Below are 26858 nucleotides of genomic sequence, written 5' to 3'. Positions count from 1 at the left end.
TTTTCAATAACGCACACACACACAACATATTACAGTTTAAAAATATATATTGACCTTATGTTAAAGATTTCTACAAACTTTTTACAGGTAAAGTTTACAATGAACCAAAATTACAACATTTAAAGAATACCATAAATTTAAGAATCTAATGTCTCTGCAATAAAAAGAAATTGCTATCTTTTTTATTTTTAAACAACACCTCATATTGTTAAATAACTGATTTTATGTATTCAAGTTTTAAATATTACATTTGAGTTTGCATGGATGTAAAATTACTGCTCAGTTTAAAAATTACAGTATTTTTAAACTGAGCAGTTTAAAAATATGCTCAGTATTTTTAAACTGCTCAGCTAAACTTCGCTCTTTAGCTCGTTAGCTTGTCGATGTTTCAGTTTTATTCGCTGGGAAAATTATTCTTTGTCTGCTTTGAAGATAAGCAGACAAATAATAAAAAACAAGTTTTGATATTAACTCTCAACTTCATTCACAAAACTTTTTCGTTATTTATTACGCAACGAACATGCATTTCACATAAGAACAAAACAATGAGGTGACGTTGCCTGTCCTTGAACACAACGCTGATCCCTCTTCACCCTGTCACCAACTCACACACATCCTCATTGTGTTGTGTTCTGTAAATAAACAAAACACAAGCAAAATCAATAAACTATATGCATATTCCAGTATACTGAGTTTTGGTTTTACATCCATTCTATTTAAATGTAGTTTGTTTGTGCTTACCAATGTTTTCTGGCCGGATGTCTGGCACCGTTTTCCCCTGGTCAGTTCGTCGATGTCTGGTTTTAGTTCTATTCTGTGGCAATCCGCAAAACGGCGTGTAGGTTTTCGTCAGTAATGCGCGATCTGTGCTTGGTCTTGTTTAAAGTCATTATTGAAAACATCTGTTCGCACAGATAGGTGCTTCCAAACGTGGACAAAACACGAGCTGCGTGGAGTCGAAGCTGTGGCATCAAATCAGGGGGCAGTAGACGGTAAAAGTCCTCGATTGAAACATCACGGGACTTCGCTCTTTAGCTTGTTAGCTTGTCGATGTTTCAGTTTTATTCGCTGGGAAAATTAATAATCAGCTTGAGGTGACTCTGCTGCACTCTAGTGGCGAGAAGCCGTAATGTTGGTTGGTAAGAATCGGAAGGCATTATGGGATATGTAGTTTGTAGTCAATTCGTGCTCAAAACCTATTTTAAGTCAATCAATGGGGCTGTAAAACGGTGGTAGGGGGGAGAGGGCCACATAAAATGACGTAGCGGGCCACATGTGGCCCGCGGGCCTTGAGTTTGACACATGTGCAATAGAGGATCTATCTGCTGCTCATGCAAAACAGTCTATTTTAATCCCATGTGTAATAGTCATTGGGTTAAATCAGTTATATAATGCTGAAAACGCAAGTAGTTGATGTAAAAATATTCAAGGCTTTTATTTTGAAATTTTCAGTATGCTTCATTTCAAAGGGCCAAACTAATACCATGTGTAACAGTGCTTTGGATGAAAAAGTCAAATAAAGCCAAAAAGAGCAATTACATGATGTAAAAATATTCAAGGCTTTTATTTTGAAATTTTCAGTATGCTTCATTTTAAAATTCTGAACTAATACCATGTGTAAGAGTGCTTTGGATGAAAAAGTCAAATAAAGCCAAAAAGAGCAATTACGTCATGTAAAAATTTTCAAGGCTTTTATTTTGAAATTATTATTATGCTCCATTTTAAAGTTCCGAACTAATCCCATGTGTAACAGTGCTTTGGATGAAAAAGTCATACAAAGCCAAAAACAGCAATTACATGATGTAAAAATATATAAGGCTTTTATTTTGAAATTATTATTATGCTCCATTTTAAAGTTCCAAACTAATACCATGTGTAACAGTTCCTGAGTTAAATCAGTTATATACAGCCCATAGCAGCAAATAGTTCTAAAGGCCAGTTCAGTCCTGATCTGTTTCAACTGAGGGTTCCACTATAGATAGAACTACAATGATGCGTATCTGTAGTCCAAACCAGCAGCCAATAGCCTCTTGAGATCCGTTGCTATGGCAAATAATGGTCTCAGCAGGGTGTGAGCTCTGAGCTCTGAGCTGTCAAACACACAATTGTGTGTTTGAGCAAACACGTTTTACTGACAAAAAGCATTGGAAACAAATCCTTCCTGGTCGGGAACCGTAATACATATTCGAAAAGCGTTTTAAGCGTATGACAGTTCAATGTGTCTTCTGCGATAGTCCCGAGATTCATATCTGTACCTCACTCAGAACATTTACAGCGATGAGAGAAAGAAATGTTGTGCCCAGATCTGAAATTCTATTCAAATACATGGGAGAGAGCCTCAGACAGCCTCAGAAAATCCTGTCGCATGACTTTGCTCTGAAGCACCGTGACAGAAAACCGTACGATCTAGATAAATTTCGAAAAGATTTTACCGGAGCAGACAGGCGTATCAATGTCAGGACCGATTTTGATACTAATCGTGCGATATTTGTGGGCGTGATGGCGATTTCAAAAATGATTTGGGTTGAAAAAGTTGTCTTGATCTCTCACTCTAATCAGCGAGAAAAGCACTCTAACTTTAGAAAAAATGAGAAACTTTGGGTCGCTTAGAGGCAAATTGTGGACAAACCGTAACTGTTATCGACGAGCCGTCTTCACTTTCGAAGAGATCACAGACGTATCTACAAAATGAAATTTGAATGGCATTTCTACGTGAATTAGTGACGACACAGAAAATCCTCAAAAATAGGGTATTTCCAGGATTTTTCCCATTGACTTATAATGGGGTTTTTTTCGTAGTTTTTTGCGAATTATGTCGCCACGTTAAGCCCAAATCCCACCAAAAGTAATAGCAACAATGGCGTGAATTTTCTGCACGTTTTGATACCTCATTTGTAGGTGTGCACCCAGCGGTATGAGCCGCATTAACGGTTACGGAAGAAAAATAAAGAACTATAATAATAAAGAGACGCTTGTTGGGTGTAGAGTAATAGGTTCCTGCCATTGCTTTGCATGGCAGGCCCCAACTAGAAAATTTCGGAAGAAATTTAGCCGGGGCCTGCCAAGGCGCGCCCGTCGGGCTCGGGCCCGGCGTCGTCACGCCACAAATCGGCGTCGACGCCAAAGGACGCCGCAACATAATCAATGGCACGCGGAGAACCGCAAGAACGTTAAGCAAGGCGGACGTGCACCATTCGGTACGATTTAAAATTTTTGTCAAGGCTTTTATTTTGGAAGTTTTGTTAAACTTCATTTCAAAGGGCCAACCTAATCCCATGAATAACAGTCATTGGATAAAATCAGTTATATAGTGCTCAAAACAGCAATAATCTCATGTAAGAATTCTCAAGGCTTTTATTTTGAAATTTTCAGTATGCTCCATTTTAAAGTTCTGAACGAATCCCATGTGTAACAGTGCTTTGGATAAAAAAGTCACATAAAGCCAAAAAGCGCAATTACCTGATGTAAAAATATGCAAGGCTTTTATTTTGAAATTATTATTATGCTCCATTTTAAAGTTCCGAACTAATCCCATGTGTAACAGTGCTTTGGATGAAAAAGTCATATACGGCCAAAAAGAGCAATTACATGACGTAAAAATATTCAAGGCTTTTATTTTGAAATTATTATTATGCTCCATTTTAAAGTTCCAAACTAATCCCATGTGTAACATTGCTTTGGATGAAAAAGTCATATACGGCCAAAAAGAGCAATTACGTCATGTAAAATATTCAAGGCTTTTATTTTGAAATTTTCAGTATGCTTCATTTCAGAGGGCCAAACTATTCCATTGTGTAACAGTGCTTTGGATAAAAAAGTCACATAAAGCCAAAAAGCGCAATTACCTGATGTAAAAATATTCAAGGCTTTTATTTTGAAATTATTATTATGCTCCATTTTAAAGTTCCGAACTAATCCCATGTGTAACAGTGCTTTGGATGAAAAAGTCATATAAAGCCAAAAAGAGCAATTACATGATGTAAAAATATTCAAAGCTTTTATTTTGAAATTTTTGTTAAGCTTCATTTCAAAGGGCCAAACTAATACCATGTGTAACAGTGCTTTGGATGAAAAAGTCAAATAAAGCCAAAAACAGCAATTACCTGATGTAAAAATATTCAAGGCTTTTATTTTGAAATTATTATTATGCTTAATTTTAAAGTTCCAAACTAATACCATGTGTAACAGTTCCTGAGTTAAATCAGTTATATACAGCCCATAGCAGCAAATAGTTCTAAAGGCCAGTTCAGTCCTGATCTGTTTCAACTGAGGGTTCCACTATAGATAGAACTACAATGATGCGTATCTGTAGTCCAAACCAGCAGCCAATAGCCTCTTGAGATCCGTTGCTATGGCAAATAATGGTCTCAGCAGGGTGTGAGCTCTGAGCTCTGAGCTGTCAAACACACAATTGTGTGTTTGAGCAAACACATTTTACTGAAAAGAAGCATTGGAAACAAATCCTTCCTGTTCGGGAACCGTAATACATATTCGAAAAGCGTTTGGAGCGTATGACAGGCCTATGTGTCTTCTGCGATAGTCCCGAGATTCATATCTGTACCTCACTCAGAACATTTACAGCGATGAGAGAAAGAAATGTTGTGCCCAGATCTGAAATTCTATTCAAATACATGGGAGAGAGCCTCAGACAGCCTCAGAAAATCCTGTCGCATGACTTTGCTCTGAAGCACCGTGACAGAAAACCGTACGGTCTAGATAAATTTCGAAAACATTTTACCGGAGCAGACAGGCGTATCAATGTCAGGACCGATTTTGATACTAATCGTGCGATATTTGTGGGCGTGATGGCGATTTCAAAAATGATTTGGGTTGAAAAAGTTGTCTTCATCTCTCACTCTAATCAGCGAGAGAAGCACTGTAATTTTCGGAAAAATGAGAAACTTTGGGTCGCTTAGAGGCAAATTGTGGACAAACCGTAACTGGTATCGACGAGCCGTCTTCACTTTCGAAGAGATCACAGACGTATCTACAAAATGAAATTTGAATGGCATTTCTAGGTGAATTTGTGACGACACAGAAAATCCTCAAAAATAGGGTATTTCCAGGATTTTTCCCATTGACTTATAATGGGGTTTTTTTTCGTAGTTTTTTGCGAATTATGTCGCCACGTTAACCCCAAATCCCACCAAAAATAATAGCTCCAATGGCGTGAATTTTCTGCACGTTTTGATACCTCATTTGTAGGTGTGCACCCAGCGGTATGAGCCGCATTAACGGTGACGGAAGAAAAATAAAGAACTAGAAAATTTCGGAAGAAATTTAGCCGGGGCCTGCCAAGGCGCGCCCGTCGGGCATGGGCCCGGCGTCGTCACGCTACAAATCGGCGTCGACGCTAAAGAACGCCGCGACGTAATCAGTGGCACGCGGAGAATCGCAAGAACGTTAAGCGAGGCGGACGTGCACCGTTCAGTATTATAAAGTAAGTATATCAGCTAAAATCAGCAGAAACGCTAATGTTAGCGTCATTGCTTTCATCAGTATGTGGGAAATCACTAGGATATTTTCTGTAATTGATTTACTCCATTCAGTATACTAAACATTGCTAAAAAGTAAAATAAATAGCTAATAGCTTATTGAAGCTAAAATGCTAACGCTAATGAACCTTGCATTGAACTGTTTAGTAACAGTTCAATCCTCATAAACTGCAGGAAGGCAGTTCATTAGCATTTACCTAATGATTGTCACAAATATAAATTTTCAATAACGCACACACACACAACATATTACAGTTTAAAAATATATATTGACCTTATGTTAAAGATTTCTACAAACTTTTTACAGGTAAAGTTTACAATGAACCAAAATTACAACATTTAAAGAATACCATAAATTTAAGAATCTAATGTCTCTGCAATAAAAAGAAATTGCTATCTTTTTTATTTTTAAACAACACCTCATATTGTTAAATAACTGATTTTATGTATTCAAGTTTTAAATATTACATTTGAGTTTGCATGGATGTAAAATTACTGCTCAGTTTAAAAATTACAGTATTTTTAAACTGAGCAGTTTAAAAATATGCTCAGTATTTTTAAACTGCTCAGCTAAACTTCGCTCTTTAGCTCGTTAGCTTGTCGATGTTTCAGTTTTATTCGCTGGGAAAATTATTCTTTGTCTGCTTTGAAGATAAGCAGACAAATAATAAAAAACAAGTTTTGATATTAACTCTCAACTTCATTCACAAAACTTTTTCGTTATTTATTACTCAACGAACATGCATTTCACATAAGAACAAAACAATGAGGTGACGTTGCCTGTCCTTGAACACAACGCTGATCCCTCTTCACCCTGTCACCAACTCACACACATCCTCATTGTGTTGTGTTCTGTAAATAAACAAAACACAAGCAAAATCAATAAACTATATGCATATTCCAGTATACTGAGTTTTGGTTTTACATTCATTCTATTTAAATGTAGTTTGTTTGTGCTTACCAATGTTTTCTGGCCGGATGTCAGGCACCGTTTTCCCCTGGTCAGTTCGTCGATGTCTGGTTTTAGTTCTATTCTGTGGCAATCCGCAAAACGGCGTGTAGGTTTTCGTCAGTAATGCGCGATCTGTGCTTGGTCTTGTTTAAAGTCATTATTGAAAACATCTGTTCGCACAGATAGGTGCTTCCAAACGTGGACAAAACACGAGCTGCGTGGAGTCGAAGCTGTGGCATCAAATCAGGGGCAGTAGACGGTAAAAGTCCTCGATTGAAACATCACGGGACTTCGCTCTTTAGCTTCTTAGCTTGTCGATGTTTCAGTTTTATTCGCTGGGAAAATTAATAATCAGCTTGAGGTGACTCTGCTGCACTCTAGTGGCGAGAAGCCGTAATGTTGGTTGGTAAGAATCGGAAGGCATTATGGGATATGTAGTTTGTAGTCAATTCGTGCTCAAAACCTATTTTAAGTCAATCAATGGGGCTGTAAAACGGTGGTAGGGGGGAGAGGGCCACATAAAATGACGTAGCGGGCCACATGTGGCCCGCGGGCCTTGAGTTTGACACATGTGCAATAGAGGATCTATCTGCTGCTCATGCAAAACAGTCTATTTTAATCCCATGTGTAATAGTCATTGGGTTAAATCAGTTATATAATGCTGAAAACGCAAGTAGTTGATGTAAAAATATTCAAGGCTTTTATTTTGAAATTTTCAGTATGCTTCATTTCAAAGGGCCAAACTAATACCATGTGTAACAGTGCTTTGGATGAAAAAGTCAAATAAAGCCAAAAAGAGCAATTACATGATGTAAAAATATTCAAGGCTTTTATTTTGAAATTTTCAGTATGCTTCATTTTAAAGTTCTGAACTAATACCATGTGTAAGAGTGCTTTGGATGAAAAAGTCAAATAAAGCCAAAAAGAGCAATTACGTCATGTAAAAATTTTCAAGGCTTTTATTTTGAAATTATTATTATGCTCCATTTTAAAGTTCCGAACTAATCCCATGTGTAACAGTGCTTTGGATGAAAAAGTCATACAAAGCCAAAAACAGCAATTACATGATGTAAAAATATTCAAGGCTTTTATGTTGAAATTATTATTATGCTCCATTTTAAAGTTCCAAACTAATACCATGTGTAACAGTTCCTGAGTTAAATCAGTTATATACAGCCCATAGCAGCAAATAGTTCTAAAGGCCAGTTCAGTCCTGATCTGTTTCAACTGAGGGTTCCACTATAGATAGAACTACAATGATGCGTATCTGTAGTCCAAACCAGCAGCCAATAGCCTCTTGAGATCCGTTGCTATGGCAAATAATGGTCTCAGCAGGGTGTGAGCTCTGAGCTCTGAGCTGTCAAACACACAATTGTGTGTTTGAGCAAACACGTTTTACTGACAAAAAGCATTGGAAACAAATCCTTCCTGGTCGGGAACCGTAATACATATTCGAAAAGCGTTTTAAGCGTATGACAGTTCAATGTGTCTTCTGCGATAGTCCCGAGATTCATATCTGTACCTCACTCAGAGCATTTACAGCGATGAGAGAAAGAAATGTTGTGCCCAGATCTGAAATTCTATTCAAATACATGGGAGAGAGCCTCAGACAGCCTCAGAAAATCCTGTCGCATGACTTTGCTCTGAAGCACCGTGACAGAAAACCGTACGATCTAGATAAATTTCGAAAAGATTTTACCGGAGCAGACAGGCGTATCAATGTCAGGACCGATTTTGATACTAATCGTGCGATATTTGTGGGCGTGATGGCGATTTCAAAAATGATTTGGGTTGAAAAAGTTGTCTTGATCTCTCACTCTAATCAGCGAGAAAAGCACTCTAACTTTAGAAAAAATGAGAAACTTTGGGTCGCTTAGAGGCAAATTGTGGACAAACCGTAACTGTTATCGACGAGCCGTCTTCACTTTCGAAGAGATCACAGACGTATCTACAAAATGAAATTTGAATGGCATTTCTACGTGAATTAGTGACGACACAGAAAATCCTCAAAAATAGGGTATTTCCAGGATTTTTCCCATTGACTTATAATGGGGTTTTTTTCGTAGTTTTTTGCGAATTATGTCGCCACGTTAAGCCCAAATCCCACCAAAAGTAATAGCAACAATGGCGTGAATTTTCTGCACGTTTTGATACCTCATTTGTAGGTGTGCACCCAGCGGTACGAGCCGCATTAACGGTTACGGAAGAAAAATAAAGAACTATAATAATAAAGAGACGCTTGTTGGGTGTAGAGTAATAGGTTCCTGCCATTGCTTTGCATGGCAGGCCCCAATTATAATAATAAAGAGACGCTTGTTGGGTGTAGAGTAATAGGTTCCTGCCATTGCTTTGCATGGCAGGCCCCAACTAGAAAAACAAAATTTCTGAAGAAATTTAGCCGGGGCCTGCCAAGGCGCGCCCGTCGGGCTTGGGCCCGGCGTCGTCACGCCACAAATCGGCGTCGACGCCAAAGAACGCCGCAACGTAACCAGTGGCACGCGGAGAACCGCAAGAACGTTAAGCGAGGCGGACGTGCACCATTCAGTACGATTTAAAATGTTGTCAAGGCTTTTATTTTGGAAGTTTTGTTAAACTTCATTTCAAAGGGCCAAACTAATCCCATGCGTAATAGTCCTTGGGTTAAAATAGTTATATAATGCTCAAAACACAAGTAGCTGATGTAAAAATATTCAAGGCTTTTATTTTGAAATTTTCAGTATGCTCCATTTTAAAGTTCCGAACTAATCCCATGTGTAACAGTGCTTTGGATGAAAAAGTCATATACGGCCAAAAAAAGCAATTACGTCATGTAAAATATTCAAGGCTTTTATTTTGAAATTTTCAGTATGCTTAATTTTAAAGTTCCAAACTAATCCCATGTGTAACAGTGCTTTGGATGAAAAAGTCACATAAAGCCACAAACAGCAATTACGTCATGTAAAAATATTCAAGGCTTTTATTTTAAAATTTTCAGTATGCTTCATTTCAAAGGGCCAAACTAATCCCATGTGTAACAGTGCTTTGGATGAAAAAGTCAAATAAAGCCAAAAAGAGCAATTACATGATGTAAAAATATTCAAGGCTTTTATTTTGAAATTTTCAGTATGTTTCATTTTAAAGTTCCGAACTAATCCCATGTGTAACAGTGCTTTGGATGAAAAAGTCATACAAAGCCAAAAACAGCAATTACATGATGTAAAAATATTCAAGGCTTTTATTTTAAAATTATTATTATGCTCCATTTTAAAGTTCCAAACTAATACCATGTGTAACAGTGCTTTGGATGAAAAAGTCAAATAAAGCCAAAAAGAGCAATTACATGATGTAAAAATATTCAAGGCTTTTATTTTGAAATTTTCAGTATGCTTCATTTTAAAGTTCCAAACTAATCCCATGTGTAACAGTGCTTTGGATGAAAAAGTCATATAAAGCCAAAAAGAGCAATTACATGATGTAAAAATATTCAAGGCTTTTATTTTGAAATTTTCAGTATGCTTCATTTTAAAGTTCTGAACTAATACCATGTGTAACAGTGCTTTGGATGAAAAAGTCAAATAAAGCCAAAAAAGAGCAATTACGTCATGTAAAAATATTCAGGGCTTTTATTTTGAAATTTTTGTTAAGCCTCATTTTAAAGGGCCAAACTAATACCATGTGTAACAGTGCTTTGGATGAAAAAGTCAAATAAAGCCAAAAAAGAGCAATTACGTCATGTAAAAATATTCAGGGCTTTTATTGTGAAATTTTCAATATGCTTAATTTTAAAGTGTAAAACTAATCCCATGTGTAACAGTTACTGAGTTAAATCAGTTATATACAGCCCAAAGCAGCAATTAGTTGTAAAGGCCAGTTCAGTCCTGATCTGTTTCAACTGAGTATTCCACTATAGATAGAACTACAGTGATGCGTATTCGTAGTCCTAACCAGCAGCCAATAGCCTCTTGAGTTCCGTTGCTATGGTAAATAATGGTCTCAGCAGGTGTGAGCTCTGAGCTCTGAGGTCTCAAACACACAAGTGTGTTTGAGCAAACACACTTTACTGAAAAAAAGCATTGGAAACAAATCCTTCTTGTTCGGGAACCGTAATACATATTCGAAAAGCGTTTTAAGCGTATGACAGTTCAATGTGTCTTCTGCGATAGTCCCGAGATTCATATCTGTACCTCACTCAGAACATTTACAGTGATGAGAGAAAGAAATGTTGTGCCCAGATATGAACCGAGATGGGCTGTCACTCTAATTTGAAGAAAAATGAGAAACTTTGGGTCGCTTAGAGGCAAATTGTGGACAAACCGTAACTGGTATCGACGAGCCGTCTTCACTTTCGAAGAGATCACAGACGTATCTACAAAATGAAATTTGAATGGCATTTCTAGGTGAATTTGTGACGACACAGAAAATCCTCAAAAATAGGGTATTTCTAGGATTTTTCCCATTGACTTATAATGGGGTTTTTTTCGTAGTTTTTTGCGAATTATGTCGCCACGTTAAGCCCAAATCCCACCAAAAGTAATAGCTGGAATGGCGTGAATTTTCTGCACGTTTTGATACCTCATTTGTAGGTGTGCACCCAGCAGTATGAGCCGCATTAACGGTTACGGAAGAAAAATAAAGAAGAACTAGAAAAACAAAATTTCTGAAGAAATTTAGCCGGGGCCTGCCAAGGCGCGCCCGTCGGGCTTGGGCCCGGCGTCGTCACGCCACAAATTGGCGTCGACGCTAAAGAACGCTGCAACGTAATCAGTGGCACGCGGAGAAGCACAAGAACGTTAAGCGAGGCGGACGTGCACCATTCAGTACGATTTAAAATGTTGTCAAGGCTTTTATTTTGGAAGTTTTGTTAAACTTCATTTCAAAGGGCCAAACTAATCCCATGCGTAATAGTCCTTGGGTTAAAATAGTTATATAATGCTCAAAACACAAGTAGCTGATGTAAAAATATTCAAGGCTTTTATTTTGAAATTTTCAGTATGCTCCATTTTAAAGTTCCGAACTAATCCCATGTGTAACAGTGCTTTGGATGAAAAAGTCATATACGGCCAAAAAAAGCAATTACGTCATGTAAAATATTCAAGGCTTTTATTTTGAAATTTTCAGTATGCTTAATTTTAAAGTTCCAAACTAATCCCATGTGTAACAGTGCTTTGGATGAAAAAGTCACATAAAGCCAAAAACAGCAATTACCTGATGTAAAAATATTCAAGGCTTTTATTTTGAAATTATTATTATGCTCCATTTTAAAGTTCCGAACTAATCCCATGTGTAACATTGCTTTGGATGAAAAAGTCATATACGGCCAAAAAGAGCAATTACGTCATGTAAAATATTCAAGGCTTTTATTTTGAAATTTTCAGTATGCTTAATTTTAAACTTCCAAAATAATCCCATGTGTAACAGTTACTGAGTTAAATCAGTTATATACAGCCCATAGCAGCAGGTAGTTCTAAAGGCCAGTTCTCAGTCCTGATCTGTTTCAACTGAGGATAGATAGAACTACAGCGATGCGTATTTGTAGTCCAAATCAGCTGCCAACAGCCTCTTGAGTTCCGTTGCCATGGTAAATAATGGTCTCAGCAGGTGTGAGCTGTGAGTCATACATGCTCAAACACACAATTGTGTGTTTGAGCCAACACGGTTTACTGAAAAAAAGCATTGGAAACAAATCCTTCTTGTTCGGGAACCGTAATACATATTCGAAAAGCTTTTCGAGCGTATGAGAGGCCTATGTGTCTTCTGCGATAGTCCCGAGATTCATATCTGTACCTCACTCAGAGCATTTACAGTGATGAGAGAAAGAAATGTTGTGCCCAGATCTGAAATTCTATTCAAATACATGGGAGAGAGCCTCAGACAGCCTCAGAAAATCCTGTCGCATGACTTTGCTCTGAAGCACCGTGACAGAAAACCGTACGGTCTAGATAAATTTCGAAAACATTTTACCGGAGCAGACAGGCGTATCAATGTCAGGACCGATTGTGATACTAATCGTGCGATATTTGTGGGCGTGATGGCGATTTCAAAAATGATTTGGGCTGAAAAAGTTGTCTTCATCTCTCACTCTAAGCAGCCAGAGACGCACTCTAACTTTAGGAAAAATGAGAAACTTTGGGTCGCTTAGAGGCAAATTGTGGACAAACCGTAACTGGTATCGACGAGCCGTCTTCACTTTCGAAGAAATCACAGACGTATCTACAAAATGAAATTTTAATGGCATTTCTAGGTTAATTTGTGACGACACAGCAAATCCCCAAAAATAGGGTATTTCCAGGATTTTTCCCATTGACTTATAATGGGGTTTTTTTCGCAGTTTTTTGCGAATTATGTCGCCACGTTAAGCCCAAATCCCACCAAAAATAATAGCTCCAATGGCGTGAATTTTCTGCACGTTTTGATACCTCATTTGTAGGTGTGCACCCAGCGGTATGAGCCGCATTAACGGTGACGGAAGAAAAATAAAGAAGAAGACTAGAAAATTTCGGAAGAAATTTAGCCGGGGCCTGCCAAGGCGCGCCCGTCGGGCAGGGGCCCGGCGTCGTCACGCCACAAATCAGCGTCGACACCAAAGAACGCCGCAACGTAACCAGTGGCACGCGGAGAACCGCAAGAACGTTAAGCGAGGCGGACGTGCACCATTCGGTACGATTTAAAATGTTGTCAAGGCTTTTATTTTGGAAGTTTTGTTAAACTTCATTTCAAAGGGCCAAACTAATCCCATGCGTAATAGTCCTTGGGTTAAAATAGTTATATAATGCTGAAAACACAAGTAGCTGATGTAAAAATATTCAAGGCTTTTATTTTGAAATTTTCAGTATGTTTCATTTTAAAGTTCCGAACTAATACCACGTGTAAGAGTGCTTTGGATGAAAACGTCAAATAAAGCCAAAAAGAGCAATTACGTCATGTAAAAATATTCAAGGCTTTTATTTTGAAATTTTCAGTATGCTTCATTTCAAAGGGCCAAACTAATACCACGTGTAACAGTGCTTTGGATGAAAAAGTCAAATAAAGCCAAAAAGAGCAATTACGTCATGTAAAAATATTCAAGGCTTTTATTTTGAAATTTTCAGTATGCTTCATTTCAGAGGGCCAAACTAATACCACGTGTAACAGTGCTTTGGATGAAAAAGTCATATAAAGCCAAAAACAGCAATTACCTGATGTAAAAATATTCAAGGCTTTTATTTTGAAATTTTCAGTATGCTTAATTTTAAAGTTCCGAACGAATCCCATGTGTAACAGTGCTTTGCATGAAAATTCATATAAAGCCAAAAAGTGCAATTACCTGATGTAAAAATATTCAAGGCTTTTATTTTGAAATTATTATTATGCTCCATTTTAAAGTTCCGAACTAATCACATGTGTAACAGTGCTTTGGATGAAAAAGTCATATACGGCCAAAAAGAGCAATTACATGATGTACAAATATTCAAGGCTTTTATTTTGAAATTATTATTATGCTCCATTTTAAAGTTCCGAACTAATCCCATGTGTAACAGTGCTTTGGATGAAAAAGTCATATACGGCCAAAAAAAGCAATTACATGATGTAAAAATATTCAAGGCTTTTATTTTGAAATTTTCAGTATGCTTCATTTTAAAGTTCCGAACTAATCCCATGTGTACCAGTGCTTTGGATGAAAAAGTCATACAAAGCCAAAAACAGCAATTACATGATGTAAAAATATTCAAGGCTTTTATTTTGAAATTATTATTATGCTCCATTTTAAAGTTCCGAACTAATCCCATGTGTAACAGTGCTTTGGATGAAAAAGTCATATACGGCCAAAAAAAAGCAATTACATGATGTAAAAATATTCAAGGCTTTTATTTTGAAATTTTCAGTATGCTTCATTTTAAAGTTCCGAACTAATCCCATGTGTACCAGTGCTTTGGATGGAAAAGTCAAATAAAGCCAAAAAGAGCAATTACGTCATGTAAAAATATTCAGGGCTTTTATTTTGAAATTTTCAATATGCTTAATTTTAAAGTTCCAAACTAATCCCATGTGTAACAGTTACTGAGTTAAATCAGTTATATACAGCCCATAGCAGCAAGTAGTTCTAAAGGCCAGTTCTCAGCCCTGATCTGTTTCAACTGAGGATAGATAGAACTACAATGATGCGTATTTGTAGTCCAAACCAGCAGCCAATAGCCTCTTGAGATCCGTTGCTATGTTAAATAAGTTTCACACCAAGGTGTGAAGTGTTAGTGAAAGAGCCTGAGAGCCTCAAAAAATTCTGTCGCATGACTTTGCTCTGAAGCACCGTGACAGAAAACCGTACGGTCTAGATAAATTTCGAAAACATTTTACCGGAGCAGACAGGCGTATCAATGTCAGGACCGATTTTGATACTAATCGTGCGATATTTGTGGGCGTGATGGCGATTTCAAAAATGATTTGGGCTGAAAAAGTTGTCTTCATCTCTCACTCTAAGCAGCCAGAGACGCACTCTAACTTTAGAAAAAATGAGAAACTTTGGGTCGCTTAGAGGCAAATTGTGGACAAACCGTAACTGGTATCGACGAGCCGTCTTCACTTTCGAAGAGATCACAGACGTATCTACAAAATGAAATTTGAATGGCATTTCTAGGTGAATTTGTGACGACACAGAAAATCCTCAAAAATAGGGTATTTCTAGGATTTTTCCCATTGACTTATAATGGGGATTTTTTCGTAGTTTTTTGCGAATTATGTCGCCACGTTAAGCCCAAATCCCACCAAAAATAATAGCTCCAATGGCGTGAATTTTCTGCACGTTTTGATACCTCATTTGTAGGTGTGCACCCAGCGGTACGAGCCGCATTAACGGTTACGGAAGAATAAAGAATATTAAAGAGACGCTTCTCTCCGACAATAGTAATAGGTTCCTGCCATTGCTTTGCATGGCAGGCCCCAACTAGAAAATTTCGGAAGAAATTTAGCCGGGGCCTGCCAAGGCGCGCCCGTCGGGCATGGGCCCGGCGTCGTCACGCTACAAATCGGCATCGACGCTAAAGAACGCCGCAACGTAATCAGTGGCATGCGGAGAACCGCAAGAACGTTAAGTAAGGCGGACGTGCACCATTCAGTATTATAAAGTAAGTATATCAGCTAAAATCAGCAGAAACGCTAATGTTAGCGTCATTGCTTTCATCAGTATGTGGGAAATCACTAGGATATTTTCTGTAATTGATTTACTCCATTCAGTATACTAAACATTGCTAAAAAGTAAAATAAATAGCTAATAGCTTATTGAAGCTAAAATGCTAACGCTAATGAACCTTGCATTGAACTGTTTAGTAACAGTTCAATGCTCATAAACTGCAGGAAGGCAGTTCATTAGCATTTACCTAATGATTTTCACAAATATAAATTTTCAATAACGCACACACACAACATATTACAGTTTAAAAATATATATTGACCTTATGTTAAAGATTTCTACAAACTTTTTACAGGTAAAGTTTACAATGAACCAAAATTACAACATTTAAAGAATACCATAAATTTAAGAATCTAATGTCTCTGCAATAAAAAGAAATTGCTATCTTTTTTATTTTTAAACAACACCTCATATTGTTAAATAACTGATTTTATGTATTCAAGTTTTAAATATTACATTTGAGTTTGCATGGATGTAAAATTACTGCTCAGTTTAAAAATTACAGTATTTTTAAATACTGTTAAAAACTGCTCAGTTTTTAAACTGAGCAGTTTAAAAATATGCTCAGTATTTTTAAACTGCTCAGCTAAACTTCGCTCTTTAGCTCGTTAGCTTGTCGATGTTTCAGTTTTATTCGCTGGGAAAATTATTCTTTGTCTGCTTTGAAGATAAGCAGACAAATAATAAAAAACAAGTTTTGATATTAACTCTCAACTTCATTCACAAAACTTTTTCGTTATTTATTACACAACGAACATGCATTTCACATAAGAACAAAACAATGAGGTGACGTTGCCTGTCCTTGAACACAACGCTGATCCCTCTTCACCCTGTCACCAACTCACACACATCCTCATTGTGTTGTGTTCTGTAAATAAACAAAACACAAGCAAAATCAATAAACTATATGCATATTCCAGTATACTGAGTTTTGGTTTTACATTCATTCTATTTAAATGTAGTTTGTTTGTGCTTACCAATGTTTTCTGGCCGGATGTCAGGCACCGTTTTCCCCTGGTCAGTTCGTCGATGTCTGGTTTTAGTTCTATTCTGTGGCAATCCGCAAAACGGCGTGTAGGTTTTCGTCAGTAATGCGCGATCTGTGCTTGGTCTTGTTTAAAGTCATTATTGAAAACATCTGTTCGCACAGATAGGTGCTTCCAAACGTGGACAAAACACGAGCTGCATGGAGTCGAAGCTGTGGCATCAAATCAGGGGGCAGTAGACGGTAAAAGTCCTCGATTGAAACATCACGGGACTTCGCTCTTTAGCTTGTTAGCTTGTCGATGTTTCAGTTTTATTCGCTGGGAAAATTAATAATCAGCTTGAGGTGACTCTGCTGCACTCTAGTGGCGAGAAGCCGTAATGTTGGTTGGTAAGAATCGGAAGGCATTATGGGATATGTAGTTTGCAGTCAATTCGTGCTCAAAACCTATTTTAAGTCAATCAATGGGGCAATTATTGATTGCCCCATTCAGTATGCTTCATTTCAAAGGGCCAAACTAATACCATGTGTAACAGTGCTTTGGATGAAAAAGTCAAATAAAGCCAAAAACAGCAATTACCTGATGTAAAAATATTCAAGGCTTTTATTTTGAAATTTTCATCAAGCTTAATTTTAAATTGCCACACTAATCCCATGTGTAACAATTGCTGGGTTAACTCAGTTATATAAAGCTCAAAAGAGCAATTTTCTGATGTAAAAATATTCAAGGCTTTTATTTTGAAATTTTTGTTAAGCTTCATTTCAAAGGGCCAAACTAATACCATGTGTAACAGTGCTTTGGATGAAAAAGTCAAATAAAGCCAAAAAGAGCAATTACATGATGTAAAAATATTCAAGGCTTTTATTGTGAAATTTTTGTTAAGCTTCATTTTAAAGTTCAAAACTAATCCCATGTGTAACAGTTACTGAGTTAAATCAGTTATATACAGCCCATAGCAGCAATTAGTTCTAAAGGCCAGTTCTCAGTCCTGATCTGTTTCAACTGAGGATAGATAGAACTACAATGATGCGTATTTGTAGTCCAAATCAGCAGCCAATAGCCTCTTGAGATCCGTTGCTATGTTAAATAAGTTTCACACCAAGGTGTGAAGTGTTAGTGAAAGAGCCTGAGAGCCTCAGAAAATCCTGTCGCATGACTTTGCTCTGAAGCACCGTGACAGAAAACCGTACGGTCTAGATAAATTTCGAAAACATTTTACCGGAGCAGACAGGCGTATCAATGTGAGGACCGATTTTGATACTAATCGTGCGATATTTGTGGGCGTGATGGCGATTTCAAAAATGATTTGGGCTGAAAAAGTTGTCTTCATCTCTCACTCTAAGCAGCCAGAGAAGCACTCTAACTTTAGGAAAAATGAGAAACTTTGGGTCGCTTAGAGACAAATTGTGGACAAACCGTAACTGGTATCGACGAGCCGTCTTCACTTTCGAAGAGATCACAGACGTATCTACAAAATGAAATTTGAATGGCATTTCTAGGTGAATTTGTGACGACACAGAAAATCCTCAAAAATAGGGTATTTCCAGGATTTTTCCCATTGACTTATAATGGGTTTTTTTTCGCAGTTTTTTGCGAATTATGTCGCCACGTTAAGCCCAAATCCCACCAAAAATAATAGCTCCAACGGCGTGAATTTTCTGCACGTTTTGATACCTCATTTGTAGGTGTGCACCCAGCGGTATGAGCCGCATTAACGGTTACGGAAGAAAAATAAAGAATAAAGAGACACCTTGTTGGGTGTAGAGTAATAGGTTCCTGCCATTGCTTTGCATGGCAGGCCCCAATAAAGAAACACTTTCTCCGACAATAACAATAGGTTCCTGCCATTGCTTTGCATGGCAGGCCCCAATAAAGAAACACTTTCTCCGACAATAACAATAGGTTCCTGCCATTGCTTTGCATGGCAGGCCCCAATAATAAAGAGACGCTTGTTGGGTGTAGAGTAATAGGTTCCTGCCATTGCTTTGCATGGCAGGCCCCAACAAGCTGTCAAACTCCAAAAGAGGCTTGGGACATGCTAAAAGGACATTTTGAGAGGGACACTTTAGCAAATAAACTGTTCTTGAAGAAGAAATATTTCAGATGTGAAATGAAAGAAAAGGACAGCTTAAATGACCATTTAAAACGAATGAAGGAACTGACTGATCAGCTAAGAGCAATAGGTGCTGTAATTGAAGAGGAAGATCAGATTGTAACACTCCTGGGTAGCTTACCACCAAGCTATGCTACGATTGTCACTGCTCTAGAAACAAAGATGGACAATTTGACATTGCAGTTTGTTCAGCAAGCATTAATCAATGAAGAGCAAAAAAGAGTCAATGTTAATGATGTCTACAGTGCTGCTACGTCAGGTGGTGCATCAGCCATGTCAACACAAGTTCACAGAGAAATGCAGGACCATTCAAAAGTAGTGGGAGCTGAAAGACAGAGTTCATGGAGATGTTACAAGTGTGGCAAAGAAGGACACATAAAGCGTAACTGTCCAAGCTGGAAAAAACAAATCAAAAATCAAAGCCAAGAATGCGGTATGTGAAAATGAAGAAGACCCCTCTGAGAGTGCCTTTGTTGCAGAAAATGCAAATCTAACTGAAGGACCAGCACAAGATGAGTGGTTGATTGATTCTGGAGCATCAAAACACATGACCTGTGACAAAGAAATCCTTCAAAACTACCAGCAGTTTTCAAAAACACAGTCTGTAAAACTGGGTGATGGCAGGGTGGTGGAAGCTCAAGGATTGTTCATTGTTAAATTGAACATGACCTTCAAAATAAGTGATGCTAAACCTGCCACAATGTATGATGTGTTATACGTCCCAAAGTTGTCTGGAAATCTTTCTTCAGTGGGAGCTGCTACAAGAAAAGGAAATACAGTTCAGTTCAAAGAATCTCGGTGCTACATTCATGGCAAGGATGGAACTCTTCAAGGAATGGGAACACAAAGATCTGATGGACTGTATCAGTTGGATATTAAAGGATCTACGCCGGTCTGTCATAGTGCATCAAGTGCATCAGTAACAACTAATCTGTGGCATCAGCGCTTAGGTCACACCACCAAACTAAAGAAACTAGAAGCTCTGGTGAATGGAGTGAAATTCTCTGCAGACAAAGAACTTCCTTTCTGTGAAGCCTGTGTGGAAGGAAAACTCACAAGACAGCCATGTAAGGCAGTGGGAGAAATCCATTCCAAACGTAAGCTGCAACTGATCCATAGTGATGTCTGTGGACCCATGCAGACTGAATCCTTCGGTGGGTCAAAATACTTTGTAACCTTCATTGATGACTTTTCTCGCTGTTGTAAGGTTTACTTCATGAAACAAAAAAGTGAAGTCTTAAGCAAATTCAAGGAATTTGAGAGAACATTCTCCAATGAGTGTGGACACAAAGTTGCAAGACTGAGATCAGATAATGGTGGGGAGTACATTTCAAGTGAGTTTCAAGAATATTTGAAGGCTCAAGGTATCCACCATGAGATGTCTGTACCTCATACACCTCAGCAAAATGGAGTTGCAGAGAGAAAAAACAGGACATTGGTTAAAGCAGCTAGGAGCATGTTGTCACATGCTAAGCTACCAAAGATGTACTGGGCTGAAGCAGTAGCAACAGTACATACAAAACAGATTGCCAACATCTGAAGCAAGAGACACCCTACCAACGATGGTCTGGTAAAAAACCTGACATGAACCATGTGAGAGTGTTTGGTTGTGTTGCTTATGCACATGTTCCAGATGCTGAAAGACAAAAACTTGACAAGAAAGCTGTAAAGCTCAGGTTTGTGGGATATGCAAACAACGCAAAAGGATATCGTCTGTTTGATGAAGAAAAAAGAAGAATTCTGATTCGAAAGGATGTCATCTTTAATGAGTCGGACTTTGACTGGAAACAGAAGGAGGAAGTTTCCTGTCCAGAGAAAGAGGTGATTACCATCACAGAAGAAAAGGAAACAACTGATGATGACGTCACTGTCGATGAAACTATTAAAAGAGGAAGCAGAATCAGAAAGGCTCCAAAGAGATATGGATATGACGAGTTTGCAGATATGGTGACTGTTGATCATTGTGCTAATGTGTGTTCTGTCATGGAACCAATCACACTGAAAGAAGCATTAAAGAGTCCAAATGCAAAAGAATGGCAAGAAGCGGCTGATTTAGAATACCAGTTACTGGAAGAAAATGAAACATGGGACCTGGTGGATCTACCAAAGGACAAAGAGGTCATTGGATCAAGATGGGTGTTCAAAGTCAAGCATCAAAGTGATGGAGAAGTGGAGCGATACAAGTGCAGACTTGTTGCCAAAGGCTACTCACAGCTCTATGGTGCTGACTACTATGAAACGTTTTCGCCTGTAGTACGTTTTAGCTCAATTCGTACGTTATTGTCCTTTGCCATCCAGAATAACCTACATGTACATCAAATGGATGTTGTCACTGCATTCTTAAATGGACGCCTGGAGGAAGAAATATACATGGAACAACCTGAGGGATACATCAAACCAGGTCAGGAGCATCTTGTATGCAAACTAAAAAAATCAATCTACGGATTAAAACAGTCTCCTCGTTGTTGGAACAAAGAGTTCACAAAATTCATGATGGATCTTGGATTTAAGCAGAGCACCTCGGATCCCTGTGTGTTTGTGAGGTCATCACAGGAGCTGGAGATAATTGCAGTTTATGTGGATGATCTGATGCTGATTACAGAGTCAACTGAAAGCATGGATGAGTTAAAACTGACTCTCCAAGAGCGCTACAAAATGAAGGACTTGGGTGAACTGTCCTACATCCTCGGCATCTCAGTTATTCAAGACAAAGCAAAAAACTGCATCTTTCTTCACCAGAAACAAAACATTGAAAACATTCTTCAGAAATATGGGATGGATAAAGCAAATCCTGTTGCAACCCCTGCTGACATCAGTGTAAAGCTGAAAAAGGATGATGCTGTCAGTAATCCTGTCAATCCAAGCACATATCAGTCCATGGTTGGAAGTCTACTGTATGCAGCGATGACAAGACCAGACATAGCACAAGCAGTGAGTGCAGTGTCAAAGTTCAATGCAAATCCAAATACTGCACATCTGACTGCTGTGAAGAGGATTCTTTGATACCTGAAGGGAACTGTTAACCTTGCTCCAGAGTCTGACTGTTCAGGGGACAAAGATTTGACTGGTTCTTCTGATGCTGACTGGGCTGGAGATCAAGACGACCGCCGTTCAACAACGGGCAACATATTTCTACTCGGCGGAGGAGCAGTGAGCTGGCTAAGCAAAAAACAAGCAACGGTTGCACTTTCAACAGCAGAAGCTGAGTATGTTGCTCTCAGTCAAGCAGCTCAAGAAGGAACCTGGCTGAGAAGATTACTGAACGATCTGGGTTTGGTCACAAAGCCTACAGTGATTCTGGAGGACAACCAAGGAGCCATCGCAATAGCAAAGAATCCGGTGGACCATTCAAGAACCAAGCACATAGATATTCGTTACCATTACATTCGTGAATGTATGCAGAATGGAGAAGTCAAGTTAGAATATTGTCCAACCGATGACATGAAGGCAGATATCTTGACAAAGCCTCTTGCAAGACAGAAGTTTGAGTATTTTAGAAAAAAGATTGGACTTTTTCCAATGTAAATCTGTGATAGAATGTCTTACTTTGTAGTTTTCATTATAAAGTTGACTATTTCTTGTTGAGTATAGCAAGACAAAAAGTAAACTATAAACAGAAAAGGACTAATACGTTAGTCTTGCAAGTTGAGTTAAAATTGATTTCAGCACTATCTTGTGTCTTAATACTATTATAAAAAATTAAGTGGGAGTGTTGAAATATGAAGCAGTAATTTGTTCAATGATTAATGGAGAGGCTGTTATGCTGCCATCTGCTGTGTCTTCTGAGTACTGCAGTTGTATTGTACCGTTCTGAGAAAGACAATAAATGAACGCACGTTGAAATGCCTGTTCTCTTCACCTTTTTCTTGGCCCAACTTTTTTTGCCTCCATCTGTAGTGGCCCAGATGGAGTTTCTGCTTAAATCTGAATTTGTGGTGGGACCTAAAGATTAGGGAGATGGCAAAGAGGCCTTCTAACTTCAGGGACATGGAGCTCATTGTCCAACAGAAATAGTCAAAGCAACAGTATAAACATGTTGTATGTATAGCAATCATACATACAACATGTATGCTAACAGTGCCAACCGTTTTTCACTGTTAATTGAGAAAGGAATAAATAATTGCTTAGAGATTTTTTTTAAATTCAGAATTTTTTTTCTCTATTAAAAACAAACTTCTTGGTTGAAAGAAAATAATTTGCGTGGCGTATTAAGAAATATCTGCAAATAGAGTTGCACAGTTTACCATGAAAGTATTGTCATTTCAATAATAGTGCAAAGAATGTAATAATTGTTTGCTAATGATTGTTAAGTATCAGAAGATCACTCTGTCACAGCGAGGATTAGGAACATGTTTAAAAACCAAAGGAGGAAGAAAACTTGATTTACGGTCACCAATTTTTATTGTCCCAATTTTAACCAATAAAATTGCCATTGCATAGTTTTCTAATATTGTGCAGCTTCGTTCACAATCATACTTGTCAATAGACCTGTGTAATATTCTCTACTTAGTGGTGTCTGCAGTGACTCCTGGTTTTTTGGACTGTTCTCAGACTTGCCCAGTTCCATGCAGTGTTCTCTTTGGACCTGTTATGGCACTGAAAAGGGTTTTGTTGCCCTTTGTCTCAAGCTGCTGTCTCAAATGTCCCAGGAATGTCATGTTTGCAAATACAATAGTTCCAGGGTCACAAAGGGTCATAAAGATGTCAACAACAACAAGATGAGCCATGTTAGCCTAGAGGTCCCAGGCTGTTCAGATATGGAAATCTTTACAAACTTTAATGTATTATATTGCCAAAACTATTTGATCACCTGTCCATATTATAGCAATCATGTATTCCAATGATGTCCTTGGAATACGAAGCACCTAGGCATGCAAACTGTTTTTACAAACGTGTGAAAGATTGGCTCGATCTCAGGAGCTCAGTGAGATCGATCACAGTTCCATAACTGTGATAGGATAGTCTGCAGAAATGGGCAGATTTAGGTAAATTATTGTTTTCTTGTGGAACAATTCTGACTTGTAATGATTAACACACTCAAAAAAGATGTTTTATTGTCTTTCCCATTTTGAACAGTGGCTATAAAAAACACAAAAAGTAAAGTAGAAACTAATGTGTCAGTTACATTCAGTCTGGATTTCAAAGGAGAGATAAGTGTTGCACTAGTCATTTTGTTAAAAACTACTTTTTTTGTTAAATTTTTTGCATTCAGAAATACATGCACTCAAACCGATTGTGTATTGTTGCTGAATTAACAGTGAAATTGTGTTACTGCCACAGAATATGAATATTTTTAAAAACTTTCCAAACATATTTGCCATGTTGCAGGGAGAGTGCAGAAACAAGCTAACATTTTTAATTTCAATGACTTTCTTTAAAAAGAACATTTTCTCATTTGGTGATTATTTTAGCTGCACTATCTTGTTGTCTTTTTTAATACAAGTTATCTTTTGCTTCATAACTAGGTAGTATTTGGATAGTTAATGTTTGCCTGATGTCTAGTTGTAAACTGATTGATATAAATGAGAAACTATGTATGTCTGTGTTTTATGGTTGCTGTCACATCTGGCTCTGCCTGTTCGGGGTGTGTGTGTGTGTGTGTGTGTGTGTGTGTTGGGGGGGTATTTGTGTAGGAATGCGTCCTCTGCATTATGCTGCATGGCAGGGGAAGACTGAACCAATGAAAATGCTGCTGAAAGCAGGCTCCTCAGTCAACGGACAGTCAGATGAAGGACAGATCCCTCTCCACCTGTCAGCTCAGCACGGACACTATGATGGGGTAACTCAGTGTGTGTGGCTGTTTGTTTCAGTCTAGATCTGATGAGGCATGTTTGAAATTCGGGTCAAATAAACCAGTAATGATTTTGTGTGTGTGTTGCAGTCAGAAATGTTGCTACAGCATCAGTCCAACCCTTGTATCTCAGATGCAGCTGGGAAAACTCCCCTGGACCTCGCCTGTGAATTTGGACGTGTTGCAGTAAGTTCAATAAACAAAAGAAAGTTTTTAATTTTCTTTGTTTGAACTAAATATCTATATTTGATATTTAAAAGAATGTTGTAGTTTCCTCATAATCAGTCAGGTTTATTTGTATGGCCCATTTCAGCAACAAGACAAAAACAAAAAGTCACAGAAACATCATGCAGTCACCAATTTGAGAACAATATAACATTTTATCAAGTGTCTTTATCAAACACATCAATACACATGAATATGTTGGTCAATGTTCCATTAATTATGGTTCAAAAGCAACTCTATACAGGTGGGTTTTAGTCTTGATTTAAGGGAACTCAATGTTTGATTTTGTAGGTCTGTCTGAATAAGCAATGAAACAATTAATTACATGATAAATTAGAACAAGCTCAATAATTTCCATTGGTATTCTTTATCATTTTTCCTTTTTTTCTCTTTTACCATAAACTGTACGATAACAGTATTCAGTGTGGTTCTTTGGTCTCAACTTATTCTTTTTGAAGGAAAGTTTAGTTTTCAGAGACTTCATAATTCATTTTATTTGTTGTTTCTCTTATTTTGCTTATTTATTTTGGATAGTTAAAATGCTTTTCAGTTCCAATGTTAAATGTTCATTAGAATTTAAAGTTTATAGATCTTTAAGAGGGTGTTTTTGCATTATATGCCATTACCATTATGTTACTTGAAATGGTCTCAAAACTACAATATAAGTGTTTATCAAAATAAATTGTAACTTTTAGGACAATTTATTGTCAGCATAATTTGTTATCATGACACACCTGCTATGTATAAAAAAAATATATTTTTTATAAAAGTTGCATACTGCAGCTTTAATAGAGAGAATTAGTTTGTAAAATTTAGAGGTTTGCAAGGATACTGTGCCTTTAAGCAATTTAGGAAACAACAGATGATGGTTTCCGAAACTGCTTTGTAATTTATAAATGGCTTTATAAGCATCTGATTATATTGTATTTTTGTATTTTACCTCAAACATGCTGCTTCATTGTGTGATGTCAGAAAAAATCAAAATAAATAATATTAGACTTTTGGAAGAGCAATTGTGGAGCTCCACATGTCTGGCTCATAACTGAGGACTTTTGCCATAGGAATGTGCCTCATTATCAATTATAGCAATTGTATATAAGTGAAAGCCATAACTGTTTTCAGGCATCACACTGCTCAGCAAGGTTCTGCGTCCAAGAACAAAAGAACTTGTTTTGGTGCAAAATGTTGGAATAAACCACAGAACAAAAACTAAACTATGAAGATGTTTGTTGAACCTGGTAACAGTGTCATTATCCACAGTGAAGCACATCATGAAACCCCACTCAGCCATGAAGAAGCCTTTTTTCCTAAAGTAACCTAGAATCCAGATTACTGCTTGTGAATTGATTCAAGGACAAAGAATCTGCATTCTGAAGCCATGTCCTGTGTTTTGATCAAGCTAGCATTGAAGTGATTGGCCATAGTGACCATTGTTACAGTTGCTTGATAAAGAGAGAAGTTTGCGAGCTTAAAAATGTGAGCCCAGGTGTGATGTGTTGTGTGGGTGCACTTCACAAAATACATGGGAAGGCTGAACACAAATGGTTCTTCTGAATGATCAATGACCTTTAGCATACAATCAAACTAATTACAGAGATTTAAGGACAATATAGTTAATGTTTTGGGGTGGCCATCACAAAAGTCTGATCTCACCTCCATAGAAAAGTTGTGTGTGAGCAGGGCGGCCTCCAAACAGGAACTGGCCAAAATTACAGAAACAAATTGCGAGACATTTGCTCCCAAGTCAAAGTGTCTAAAAGGAAATTCTACCAAATACTAAGGAAGTTTAAACTTCTGAATTTGAATAAAGTAAGAAAAAAATTGTGTTTTTATCCAGCATTCACTCATTGAAGTTCCCACTGATACTGTGTTTTCCTGTTTAGGTGGTCCAGCTCCTGCTCAGCAGCAACATGTGTGCAGCCATGCTGGAGCCGAAACCCTCAGACCCAAATGGAGTCTCCCCGCTGCATCTGGCTGCTAAGAATGGACACATAGACGTAATACGGTCCGAACAATAACTCTTAAATCATAATAGTCATTTACTCTAATCAACAGTACATTCAATGTTTCTATATTCATTTTAAAAAGTACTCCATAGTCCATGCCTACATTTGCAGATTTCCTTTCACTCAAAGCAGACAGTTAGCACTAAGT

At 37.8% G+C, this 26858-nt stretch overlaps 1 protein-coding gene across 1 annotated transcript in view; it reads left to right on the top strand.

Moving 5' to 3' along the window:
* The window catches only part of LOC116719521 (caskin-1), a 118291-nt gene that overhangs the window by 44809 nt on the left and 46624 nt on the right, over positions 1-26858 (top strand). The window contains 3 exon segments of the mRNA XM_032562059.1: positions 24322-24467; positions 24570-24665; positions 26588-26709. Coding sequence (XP_032417950.1) covers positions 24322-24467; positions 24570-24665; positions 26588-26709 — 364 coding nt within the window.

The sequence above is a fragment of the Xiphophorus hellerii genome, chromosome 5 (assembly GCF_003331165.1).
Source record: "Xiphophorus hellerii strain 12219 chromosome 5, Xiphophorus_hellerii-4.1, whole genome shotgun sequence".
Classification (NCBI taxonomy): Eukaryota; Metazoa; Chordata; class Actinopteri; order Cyprinodontiformes; family Poeciliidae; genus Xiphophorus; species Xiphophorus hellerii.
Note: the sequence above shows the minus strand (reverse complement) of the source record. Positions and strands in the feature narration are given on the sequence as shown.